This window comes from Lipophrys pholis, assembly GCF_963383615.2.
Source record: "Lipophrys pholis genome assembly, chromosome: 9".
NCBI classification, from domain to species: Eukaryota; Metazoa; Chordata; class Actinopteri; order Blenniiformes; family Blenniidae; genus Lipophrys; species Lipophrys pholis.
In genome coordinates, this window is record NC_137639.1 from 27,597,674 (window position 1) to 27,611,082 (window position 13,409).

At 41.7% G+C, this 13,409-nt stretch overlaps 1 protein-coding gene across 2 annotated transcripts; it reads right to left on the minus strand.

The window, feature by feature from the left end:
- Positions 1-980: 980 nt before the first annotated feature.
- Positions 981-10,934, minus strand: LOC308114974 (uncharacterized protein). 2 transcript variants are annotated; one of them, XM_080472249.1, is made up of 12 exons: positions 10,282-10,934; positions 9,207-9,346; positions 8,495-8,670; positions 7,357-7,517; positions 7,090-7,230; positions 6,769-6,890; positions 5,686-5,857; positions 4,625-4,770; positions 3,484-3,608; positions 3,273-3,399; positions 2,698-2,831; positions 981-1,147 (listed from the first exon to the last, which is right to left on the minus strand). In XM_080472249.1, exons 1-12 carry the CDS (start codon positions 10,755-10,757, stop codon positions 1,022-1,024), a joined length of 2,046 nt encoding a protein of 681 aa, XP_080328375.1. In that variant the 5' UTR covers positions 10,758-10,934; the 3' UTR covers positions 981-1,021. The 2 variants fall into 2 exon arrangements, 1 of the variants encoding a protein (XP_080328375.1); XR_013935661.1 differs by having other exon boundaries at positions 982-1,147; positions 3,527-3,608; positions 10,282-10,925.
- Positions 10,935-13,409: the final 2,475 nt, after the last annotated feature.

Genomic DNA, 13,409 nt, shown 5'->3' on the forward strand with positions numbered 1-13,409 from the left:
CCGGTAAAGATTTGCACCATTTGTAAATACCTTCCTCTGGCTTTTGACCCAGTGACAATGAAATAATGGATGGCTGAACGTGGGACGGTGTGTAACTGGTTAGTACAAATCTCCAAAATAGGATTGAAATCAGGGACTGCAGTTCTTCTATGGAGCATTTAATTTTTGGCGTACCCCAGGGTACGTCCTGGGCCGTCACCTTTTGTTAATTACTTGCTTACACTTGGATATATGACATATAGACTTATATTTAGAATATATAAAATTTTCCACTTTTAAACTTTATACCCAGCCCTTATCACTGTTTTGATCCCACAATTAACACTTGGCTAACCTCTTGAATGAATGACTTTCAAATAACTAAGACCATTAGAGAAGATTATTCACTCCATTCTGGGATATTTTTATTTTAACTCAGACTAAAACTAAGGTTTAGTATCTCTGGAACTTTTCTATGACAGTTTCTTTTTCCTGTATGTCCAAAGCGACTGCAGTTTTCCTGTAGAACATTTTCGGTTATGGTGTACCTCAGGGGTCTGTCCTAGATCCTCTGCTATTTGGATAAATATTAGATGGGATAAATATCCATTTTTTATGCAGAGGACACCCAGAAATGATTCTCTTTTGACCCCACGGATAACATCTAACCTCACAAAGGCATTCAGAATGACTCACTTTCTTCCCTCTAAAGTTTCAAAGTGGTCGTGATTACATGCAATTACCAAGAAGAAGCCACTCAGGGAAGAATGCATGTTAAACCTGAGACACGGAGAAATCTCATGGAGAGCCTATTTAGCGACGAGGCTTCTTCTTGACTTCAGGTTAACATGTTGCGAACAGTACGAATGTCCGCTTGTGCAGGAAGAGCATGGCAGGTGATATTTCACATTATCGTCGGCATAAGTGCTGTTTTATCAAAACCAGCTACCACCCGTGTGGTAAAAGAGGGAGAGAGTAAAGGAGAGGCGGACACGGCAGTTTGAAATCAAATCAACATTCATTCGGTCACTTTTGCACAGTGTCACTTGTAGAAGACTAGAAAAGACGACATGATGATGTATCCCGGCTCCCCGGATGGATTCGGGTCCCGACCGTTGAATAAGCCGAAGTACAGGACGGTGTTGAACGCATCGCCGCTCAAGTCGAGCTACAAGAGAAGCCACAATACAACATTTTTTTATTTTTATTTTTTTTTAAATCAGACCTTAAAACTGTAGTAGATAAACATAAAAAGTAAATGTTAAAGTAAATTCCCAAATCTGACACGATGCGACATAATATGCGACCGTCAGACGAGATGAAAGTGTTCATGACCATAAATCAGGAGTTTAGGCGATTCCATCGGGAGCCTGCAGGGTCGATTACACACTCCACAGTAATTACGCACTTCTTAATTTTAATTGATTGACCACTTGAGTGCTTCACTTCAGTCTGACCTCGATTTCTGCTCAAGTTTCTTCTAAAACTGCTGAACACGTTTGTGACTCAAATCATGTTTTTTTTTTCCCAATAATACTGCCGTTTTATTAATCCGATAAGGAAAACATCCCGACCAGCTACTCATAAACCCAAACATCCATTTTTTTTTTTTAAGTGTCTTTATTGTAGAGGAGCTCATTAGATTTACTCACAAAAAAACCCAGCTACTACTTTGATTTTATTGTTGTTTTCTTATATGAAGTGGTTGAATTATGCTTTTATCACTTGTGAAAGCTTTAATCATCCGAATGACTATTTTTGAGCTTAAATGCTGCTAATAGGAATAAAATAACTATCAACAGACACTTTGATTTAAAGTCTGATTAGTAAACTGACAGCTTCAATCGTTTTGGGTTTATTGGCCTTTAATAAAAGTGGAACATCTTAATTCCAAGTGGTTAAAAAGACTAAAACACATTATCTCAAGCATTTGTTGGCTCATATGACCGATTGAACTTGTTATTTTTCACCGGGCGAGCTTTCACGTTGTGACCTGAAACCCCCCCCCCAACAGGGAAATTGAGCATTGCAAATGGTAACCTTACCAGTTCCCACCTGCCTGAGCCCACCATTAGATGGCGCTCTCGGACAGATGGTACAGACGGTTTTGGAGGAGAGGTCTGCAACCTTTATGGCCAAAAGAGCCGTTTTCCTCACTTTCCAAGAAATCACATTGAACTGGATATCAACTTGCTATATGTACAAAAAACTGTTTTTATGTTGCAATAATAAACTTTCAATTACAATTTAGGATGGTAAAAATTGCATTTTGAGCTGTTTTTACCTGATTTTAGCCATTTCACCCCCCACAGTTCTTTCTTTTTTTACAATTTCTTTAACCATTTTAGCTTTTTTTAAGCAGTTTTGGATTTGTTTTTTTCTTATTTCTATGCATTTTAAGTAGTTTTTCTCATTTCTTGTGGTTTTAACCATTTTTTCCCATTTTATCCATTATACTAATTATGTCTTTTTTAAAGCAATTTTTTTTTTTTGCCAAGAGTTAAAAATCCTTTTAAAAAGGACTCAGTTGTGTAAATAACTTAAAAATAAGATCAAATGTATATTGACGTATAATTTTGACAACGCTTCATGGAGCCACTAAATAAGAGCTGAAGAGGCCCATGATGCAGACCCCCTGGTTTGGGGAGCGCAGTGGTCATGGTACTGGAACTAAAAAGGTAAAGCTGTCCAACCAAAAACGGTGTTGAGGGTCCCGACCTGTTTGGTGACGTCGACCCTCCACGGGTTGACCTGCAGCCCATCGCACCAGCCTCCTCGTCCGTACAGCCAGGTGCCGTGTTCGTTTGGCACCGCGCCTTCGCTCACCCTCCTGGCACAGCCCAGAGCGGTTCCTGTTCAACCACGCATCGGCATGAATCAGTGGCGGTAATGAACACCCAATCAGCAGCTCAATGTCCACACACCAGTTATACTGAGAAAAAACTGAATTCGCCTCAATCTGCAGCAGTCAAACATACTGAACTGGAAAGCAGCAGGATGACTTCACAAAGTACACACATTAAATGCTCATAAACTAACAAGCTTATTGAAACGGCATTAAAGCCACACATTAAAAATGCAGAAAATATGTGCAAATGCCAGACAGGATGTCGTCATTTATAGGATATTTTATAGGTTTTTGCTGCACCGACTCAATTTAAATTGTATGTCAAGCGTCGGGCCGGCAAGAGTCTCTGATCCAGTCAATCCACCAAGCAACTGGGCCCTGAAGTAAAGATGGTTTGATTAGGAGATCAACACCCCCCTCCCAAAAAAAAAAAAAAAAACCCCACCGGCCGAGTCGAATATCCTTGTGTTGTTAAAGACGCCGTTGACGAGGAAATGGTGCGACGTGACGCAGAATTCCCCGCAGCCGTTCTCATCGCTGCCGTGTCCCGTGATGACGGCGTACAGCTCCACCTGGAGGCGGAGAAACATCAGGCGATGTAAAAGGGAGGGAACACGGGAGTATAGACGTCGACCGATCCTCCTCTGGTCCGGTACCTTTCTGGTTGATGCCGGGACGGTGAATTTAACGGGCTGGTACCTGGAGTTGTAGTTCTTATCAAACTTTCCTCCATCGTACAGCGAGGTCACACTGAAGGGGCGGAGCTTGTACCCAATGTCACCTGACGGAGAATAACAACAAAACAACAACCGATTATTCTACAAAACACAAGTGGAAATAAATGTCTAGATTTAAAACTAAAACATCAAGTTGGAGTTGATACCGGAGGTGGGAACAGAACTTTTCCCCATTTTAGTTTGGTCTCAAGAAGCTCAATATTTAAAATGTATGGAAACATGAAAGAACGTGTAAATACTGCATATATACAGTATTGCAAATATATACTGCATGTTTATGTAAAAGATATATATCTGTAGATCTAAAGAGGGGAGAGAGAGCGATGCATATACTGCATATACAGTATTGCAAATCTATATACTGTATGTTTATGTGAAAGATCTAAATATACATCTATAGATAATCTATAGATCTATATGGAGCAAAAGGGAGCGTGAGCAGGGGGGAAAGAGCGAGAGCTCGAGATGAGAGAGAGGGAGCGAGAGAGAGGTTTTTAGATGAGAGAATACTTGAGCACTAGATGAGGGGGAGAGAGAGAGAGAGAGCACTAGATGAGAGACAGACAGAATGTTTACTTGGATAAGATATTTTTTCATTCCACACATGGAAATTCAAGTTATGAAACATGTTGTAATTATATGTGTGTATGTACACATGTATTCATGTATGCACTAATTAAATAATTGCTTCTTTGTGGCAATAATGACAATACAAACTTGATATAAATGTACACACATGCACAAAGGTGTGTGTGTGTGTGTGTGTGTGTGTATGTTCCTGGAACTAGTGGCTTTGTTGCATCTATTTTGCTGATAACTTCCAGTAACACCTCACAGACAGTCTGTTCCTTCCTGCAGTGAAGAAAATCATCTGACCAAGCAGCCTTTCAGTCAGCGTGTTCACAGAGGAGACGGAGCACATCGACAGACATCCTGTTTTTTCCCCAAAAAGCTCGAGTTTTTTTCTTTTAAATCATTGGTTTTTGTTGATTTTTTTAAAAAGATTTTTTGTCACAACGCAGACCGCTCACCGCTGTATGAACAGATTTAACTTGGTCACCTGTCTGATTACTGACACTGAACCTCAGGTTGAGGGAGACAATCCAAGGCATCGCCCACGGCGCCGTCTTCATCGTGAAGGTGCAATTATTGCCGTCCAGTCGGGGGATCAGAGGGGACACGTCCGTCAGCCAGCGCCCGATACCTCTAAAAAAACAACAACATATAACACTGTGTCACCCCACTTAACATCACTTCAATATTACAATAGCATAAACAAGTGAAAATATCAAGATACCCTTACTGAGTAAGAGACAAGAGGTTTTAAGTATTGTCATTTTAGACCAAAAAAAATCATAAATTACATTCCCATGCACCGTCATGCTCTGAGAATTCAAAATGGCAGAATTTAAAACATCGAATAAAAGTGGGATTATTCTAAGACTTATAAAAAGTAAAAAAATAAAAAAGTAATTTACAAACTGCTGGGTGGGAACTGCAGACACAGAAAACAAGGCTCAGTCACAGCTGGTGTACATTAGAGGATATAACAACCAATATTGGAGTCATTTGCTAATAGTGTAATAAAATAGGAAAATATATGTACAAACATAATTGACAGTGCAGCAGTTTGTATCCCAATTATTACACCTATTTTCGATAAAATAACTGAACAAAACCTGCAAATAAAGTTATTATTTCCAGCAAAGGCAGTCTTATTTATGTATTATCACAATTTTGTCTGCTCTTATTACATTTAAAAAAATTAAAAAAATTTAAATGCTGCAACTCAATGCAATACTTTATTTGATAATATGTTTTTACAGTATTGTGAAGCTATTACACTAGTGGCTCTGTCAAACTTAAAATGGGCAGATTTATTACATTACTGGTTGTTAAAGAAAGAGGCAAGAGGAAAAAAGCCCCGTTATCTATAAGATCAAATCCCAAAGCAAAGACAAACATGATCTACTTATAAGTTTGTATTTATAAGTTTCCATATTATGAAGCCTTAAAATGAACCGATCAATAACCAATTTTAGTCTCTTGTACAGCTATGATAGCGACCTACGTTTGAAGAAAATTCAGTTTGATTTGTTATGTTTGTTTCGAAGGTTCCACCTGCGGAAGGCGGTGATCCAGCGGCCCAGCTCGGTGTTGCAGTACGGACCGACGGGGTCGCAGCACACGGACAGCTGCACCGTGTGATCCCACTGGGCGCAGGACGAGTCCCTCCTGCCGGGACACGACAGCGACGCGTCCAGCTCCAACGTGTCGGAGTCCTGCAGCGAGTCTGCACCCGGGGAGGAACCACAGTCACCGTCAGTACGATCCTGAACGTTTCAGGTTTAAGGAGACCAAACTGTGCTGGAATAAGAACCCAAACATCATCACTGTGTCTCCATCAGCCCGAATCACCCATATAAAGCAGGATGGATCCACGTTTTTATCTCCTCCATTCATTTAGGTGTCACCAATAGAAGCAATTCAACTTAGTTGGTCCAACTTTTTCGAGCAATTTTCTTTTTTCAGTGTATCTTTCCTTTGTTTATATTGAAACCTGAGTTTCTTGATCCCATCAGACCCAACAGCCGCCAGCTGAGGTCACCTGCTGCTCTAGCCCGTCTGCTTCAGACATGAACAATCAGAAACATACAACGGCTTTTTAACAACAGGCGATTTGAGGGTCAGCTCTGGTGTGCTGAACTGAAATCCCAGTGTGCAAATGGGTGAAAGCAGATCGTGTAGAGCACGTCAAGACACCTCAAACGGAAAATCCACCAAATAAGTCAAGTCCAATCAGAATTTTCTGCAATCTCCAACCAGTCAGGCCATTCCCATCGGACTTTTATAGTCAACGAGGCCTCGTCGCCCAAAGAATCCCTGTTTATGAGATATTTCTGTGTTAAGAATAAAAACCAGTCTTTTTCTCAAATTTTATGGGTGTAAATCTCACTAGACCAACAGTTTGTGGAACATCCAGGAAGCTTCATCCTGCAGAAACAACCACCCTACATCAAAAAGACATTAAAAGACAAATTGCTTTTATTCATCATTCTGATGCCCAGTTTTCATTTAAAGTCATTTAAACGTTGTGTTTGGACTGTAATGATTTTCATATAGAAAAATCAACCTCTTCCATGCCAATTAAAAAACATGATCCTGCTTTGTATCACACTGGACAGACGATGCTGAAGAATTTACCCAACGGCAGGTCGACTGTGGCCACAGCTCCTTTATCGCCCTGCATCAGCACTTTGTCAAAGACGGACACAACCTTTGCAGGAGTTTGAAGTTTGGCCTGCAGATCAGCAGAGAAATCAAACCTGGAGACGAGACCAGAAGTCAGAGATAAAAATGTGGAGGATTTGGAAGATTTAAACTCCGGAGGATTTAAAAAAAAAAAAAATTGAATTTAAAGTAGGAATTGAGTTTTTGTCTGTATTTTGTTTACAACTGTTTAAGGTTTTATGTAGGGTTAGGGCTATACCCGACTCTCCTCCAAACCTCCCCCTGTCTTCTCACCACTGAGCCTGCCAGTTGAGGAAGCTGAAGGAGGGGTAGAGGAACCAGCCCATCTCAGCCAGCGCCCCCTGCTGGTCGATACCGATGAAGAAGTTGGGGGCTGGGGTGGTTTGGAAGGACACGCTGACCAACTGCCCAAAACTAAAAAAAAACCAGAACAAGTCATGTAACCAGAGTCAAAACCGTGACCTTTTAAAAGAGCAGCTTATTGCCAGTACAAGGACGTGAAGCATCAACACGGCGAAGGTTTTTTTAATCCAGTCTTACCGCAGCGCCTGAGCCACCGACACCTCCAGGTGCACCATGGCAGCCGGGATACCGAGCAGAGTGTTACACTCGTCGCCCACACAGTTCATGTCCTGGATAGGGTTTCCTTCCAGGGCGTAGATAAGGACACCCGAGGCATTGGAGAAGGCCATGTTCTGCACCTGCAGGGGGAAAAAAGAAAAAAAAAATACCTTATCGCACTGTGTTACAGCAGGAGAGTATTAGTTTGAGAGATGATTATCAGAGTATTTACAGGCTGGAAAAGTTTAAAAAATAAAGACATTAGCGTTACATGTCAAAAATGAAACTCTTAAAACTGATTTCTGCCAATCCAGTGAGGATATCTTTAGTAAAAACTGAGAATATTGAAGCAAATGATCACGTTCGAGAAGTAAAAAAGTGAAATTGTTGCGTTTTCAGTTTATGAAAATAGTGAAAACACTTCAAGGTCCGTCAATAAGTCGAGCAACGCCGCAACAGAAATAAAAGAATATAGTTATTGGATTTATTGAATTTCAGCAGATGCTCTAAAAATATTATTTTCTACTTTTTTCTTCTCTGCATTTGACTGTGATTGTTATTAAACTTGTTTTTGTTGTTACCAAGATGTCCTTGGTTTTATAAATACCCTGAACAAGAAGACGAAGAACAACAACATAAATTCAGAAAGAGAAGAGGAGGAGACGAATATTAATCATCAAAAAGTGGTGGAGAAAGATTAGATGGAAAAAAGGAAGCAGGAGAAAAAAAACGAGGTGAAAGAAAAAGGAGGAATGGGGGAGGGATGAGGAGAATGAAGGAGAAGAACAAGGACCAAGAGGAGACATGCATTGCCCTAAAATTATTATTCTTTCTTCGTCTCATTTTTTTCCCCCCAATAACAAAAAGAAAAAGAGAAGAAGAATATTAATGTATAACAAAGGGTTGGAGGAAGAAAAGAGGAAAAGTAGGAGGAATGAAAAGAAAAAGCGTAAAGAGAAGACAAAAAAGAAAACAGGATTGCATTTGGTGAGAATTACTTTTCAAGGGGTCAGGTGATTTACAGCAGCATGTGAAATCAAAAAAAAAAAATCTATATTAATGTTCCGGGGGAAGAAATGTGCCTGTTGAGATAAAAGCAGCAGTAAGAGAGGCAGACCTTGGTGAAGAAGGAGCAGCCGCCCTCCGACACCCAGGCCACGGCGCCGGCCACCGAGGGCGACGCCTCGCACCCGTCTGCTGCCGCCATCAGCCAGAACGACCTCTGAGGCCAGCGAGCCGTCAGCCAGTCGTACCGGGCGTCCAGCCTCTTCACTATCACCGGCATGTTCCACCCTGCAGGAGGGAGGGAGGGAGGGAGAAAGAGAGAGGGAGGGAGAGAGAGAGAGAGGATGTAAAATTATAAAGTATGGTGGACTAACTCAGTCAATCAGTGATAAGTAAGTAACAAGGAAGGAAGGAATTAAATAAAGGGGTAGGAAGTATGGAAAGAAGTTAGAAAAAAATATGGGGGGGATGTATATCAGGGAGGAGGGAGGGAAGGAATTAAATAAACAAATAAATTAGAGGTAAGAAGTATGGACAGAATTAAAAAATATATCAGAGGATGTATATCATGAAGGAAGTAAATAAAGGGGTAGGAAGTATGGATAGAAGTGATAAAAATATAGGAGGATGTATATAAAGGAAAGAAGGTTAACTGAGTTTAATTAATTAAATCAATACATGCATCCTGCCAGCTTCATCATCTTTTTGAATTTCTGAACATCAGACGACTGCAAGTCAGTAAATCAATCAATCAAATCCTGCGGCTGTCAGTCGGATCAGTCAACCACCAACACTGCTGCGGCGAGCGGACACCCGGGTCGTACCCTGGGAGGTGAAGACGGCCTGCGACAGCCCACAGTTGTGGCCCGTGCAGCTCCAGGAGTAAAGCACTCTGGGGATCCAGTTACCCAGAGCGAAGACTGGCACTGGAGAGACGTGCAGCCGGGACAGAACCTCCTTCTGCCTGCAGGAGAAAACAAACAAAACCAAAGAGTCTGAATCCACTTAGTTTGGTACTTTCCAGTTGTGACAGCAGTTCCTCTTTCCTTTTGTTGTCCTACTTGACTGCAGCTGTTTCTGTTCCTCTCGGCTGCGTTTGCAGCTCGTGGTCACTTGATGCGTCGGACTTCTTGTTTTTAGTAAAATTTCTAAAGTTTTATCAATCCATCGATCTTTTTCAGTTTGGTTGTACAGTACAACCTGAACACGTTAATACATTTTTAAATGATAGAACTCGGGTTTTTGCATTGAAGAAGCTTAAAATAAGCCTTAAAATCCATTGACTAGTGTTCTTCTTAATCCTCAAGGAAAGCATAGAACTATCGGCGCGTTTGCTTTTCTGGAAGTGAACATGCAGATCTGGTGTTGGTCGTCTTGAATAAATCAAAATCAAAATAAAACCCTCATATTGCACATGCCAAGCAGTCTTTAATACAATAGTTTGGTTGAAAGCCAGACTATCAGATTACTGCAACATATTGTTGTTATCAGCTATTAGGAGCCACATTTTAAGTTTTCTCATGATTTAAAATACTGGCTGAGTATTGAAGTTTTTAACCAACAAGTTTGTTTCATACTTCTAACTCATGTACATTATTCTTTAAGATCTGTTCCCAAAAAATGTTTGAATATAATAATTTATCATTTTACAAGCTGGATTTAATCACAACAATTTGAAGGAAGAAAATTCATGCAGGGAAAAGAACCACAACAACCTCACACTAATTTAGAATAGTCTTTCTTTGATTTTAATAATAATAATAATAATAATGATGTCTTGCTTCTGTATCGGGGGTATTTTTAATTGTTGCACATGATTAACTGTTATTCCAGTCACTTTTTATTACATATTCTATCTTCCACACACACACACTCCTCCCAGACTCCCTCCCCGCTCACCTGCCCATGGCGGCCCGCTGCAGCTGCTCCCTCATCCACAGGGCATCAGTGACCGCGGAGTCATCCAGGGACACGAAGAGCACCTGGGCGCTGGCCGGCAGCCCCTCCACCAGGCCGGTGAGGGAGGACTCGGAGCTCCAGAGACTCTCCAGGAAGGCGGACTTGTTGGTGAAGGCGTGGATGAGGAGCGAGCCGCTCCAGGCTCCGGGCTTGTAGGAGAACTCGCCATCCAGGGTCGCGACTCTAAACGCGTCCGCGGGGTCACCGGGCTCCGGGCCGGCGGCGGGGGGCTTCCCCCGGTGTTTTCTGGACGCGGAGCCGGCCGCGTCGTCATGGGTGTACCGGAAAGGCGTCTCGTCGTCGGTCAGCCCGCCGGCACGCCGCCTCGGTCTCCCCGCGGCTTCTGTCACGCGCGCTGTCACAACAACGAGCAGGAGCCCCAGCAGCGCTGCGGTCCGTGAACGCACCACTGCCATGGTGCCGCTGTAACGACCCGGGGCCGTGAACTCACCACAGCATCGCAGGTACCGTTTATATAACCTGAGAAACTCTGGATCAGAGTTTAAATAAAAAACAAACAACACAATTTCCGACTTCCTGACCTACATATCGCCACATTTGAGCAGGAGGCGGGACATGCTGCCGTGTACGGTGGTCATGGAGGGACAAAACTCTTGATTCTCGTTGGTTTTCTCTTCTAAAAGTCTCAAATTGATGGAATATACTGCAGCTAGAGTTCCTGTCAGGAGTAAGAAGTCTCCTATTGTTTCCAAATACTGATTTGAATAGATCATAGCTCATATATTTAAACATATTAGATATAATGGATATTACTTATAATATTAATAATATTGGAGATTATTCTGTCTGTCTTGACTGAAATCTTTAACATGTAAAGCTCTTGATAACCGTGTTCCATTATATTTTAAAGAGCCGCTGGTCCCATGTCATCACAGCACAATGTGCTGGCTTACTGGAGGTTCCAATGATTTTCTAAAAAGGAGGAAGAGCTTTTAGCGTTCAGGCTCCTCTCATATGGAAACAGCTCCCAGGTTAAGTTAGGGAGCCTGACACAATCTATATTTTTTAGATCAGGTTTAAAACATTCACATTTGATTATGTTTATAGCTGATAGGAGTGGTTCAGAATACCTTGGTACATTTTTTTTAATATTGCTACTCAAGGTTTAGACCTTATTTACTGCACTGAGCGTCTCCTCATGTATTCATGTCACCAGCATTTATTTTCCCCCACTGTATTTTGCACCAGAGGGTTTAACTAAAAATGACTTTATGTCGAGATTGTTGTAAATTTCCCTCGTAATTGTTTGTTTTTTGGTGAAAATTGATATTTTCATCACGCATACCACACATCACAACAAATAGAAATGATCAAATTTAGATTTTACGTTTTTGATGGCACTATTTTACCAGTCCGGTCCATGTGAGATGATTTTGGGCTGCATGTGGCCCTTGAACTAAAATGTGTCAGACAATAGATGGATGGATGCCCCATTGCTATATAAGTGAAATCAATTTACTATTTAAGTGGTGGCTATAAATTGCCAGCAGGCATGAATATGTGCGATTGTCCGTCGATGATTATTCTCTGATGGACTGTTCAGACTAACCTGCCGTCGTCCGCATGCAGTCAGCTTCAATCAGCTCCAGCCACCCGACATATAATCCAAATATAGTAGCCTGTAGAATAAAGGAACAGACAAGATTATCATCCCATAGAAGAGACAGTTTAAAGCTTTGGAGGAGAAAAGGATGAGGAATGACAATGTACGGCATAGCACAGGAGTGCTACTGTGCTACCAGAGTGAGGATGAGACCATTTCAAGAATCTTGGAGCCATTTGTGGAAGGAACACACCGCGTTTCTCTTTCCTTATTCTGCTCAATAATGTTAATTCTATCTGATTCATACAAAGGTAAACTAAACAAACAAATAGGCTTTGTTCAACAATAAATGCTGAGAATAAAAAGTAAACATTTGCATGATGAACATGATTAAATAATTGTTATTTTGAGAAATAAAGTGTATTAGTTTCCAACAACTGTGACATTTTCAATCTAATAAGCTACAAAAGTGGTCGGGAACCTCTTTCCTTCTTTGATTGGCCAAAACGGGGATCCCCAACCCTGGTCCTCGAGGCCACCTATCCTTTGTTTTAACTCTCCCCCAGTTGCAACACACCTGATTGCAATGAGCGGCTCGTTATTGGGCTTTTTCACAACCTTGGTGATGACATCATCGTTAGACTCAGGTATGCTGAAGCAGGGAGAGAACGAGAACATGCAGGACCGGGCCCCTCGAGGACCAGGTTTGGAAACCGCCTGGGCCAAAATATTACAGTGAAGCCAAACAGCAGTTTCACAGGTTTGCGCCACTTTCTAGAAAGTGCCCCATTTGGTTTTCTTTGACATGGACTAATAATAAGTTATTCTCATAACCTCACTGCAGGAAAAGTCAGGTCCCAAACCAGATGTGAGGAAACACATGTGTGAATGGAAAATGCCACTTATACTCTGATATGTATCCAGTGTTCCAGTAAAGATTCACCTTAAAACAGAAATAGGTCCTAACGTTTGTCCAGCCAATGCTGATTTTTCAATATTTGGGAGTGACGAGCTCCGTTTAGTTTTCTTTCATAAGTAATTTATAAACTTGTGAGTTCTCCCTTCATAACTGATCCTCTCAGAGATGCTTATCAAAGCATGAGAAATTCAAAGTCCTATATCATTTTTCTCCGTACTCATTGTAAAACGTGTCCAAATCAAGCTGTGTGACTCACTGAGTAATTACCGGAGATGACCATCGATCCACATTGTCCACTCCAACTGTGCGTAAAAGCGCCAGATGCGCACGCCGTTGCGCGGATGGACACCTGCGGGGCAATGGCGCATTATCTGGCAGGGCAGGTTGCTGTGTCCTCTTATCAGCATTTGAAATTGTCCGGCAGAGAGGTGCGGACTATACCTGCACGCGCGCGCATATTTCATATCAGCTGTATTCGGGTTAAACAGCTGTCTCTTGGGTGAAATTACGCGCGCTCTGCAGCGATGGAGATGATGAAACTTGCCATCATATTTGTGCTGCTTTTGTCAGACGTCTTCTGTGGAA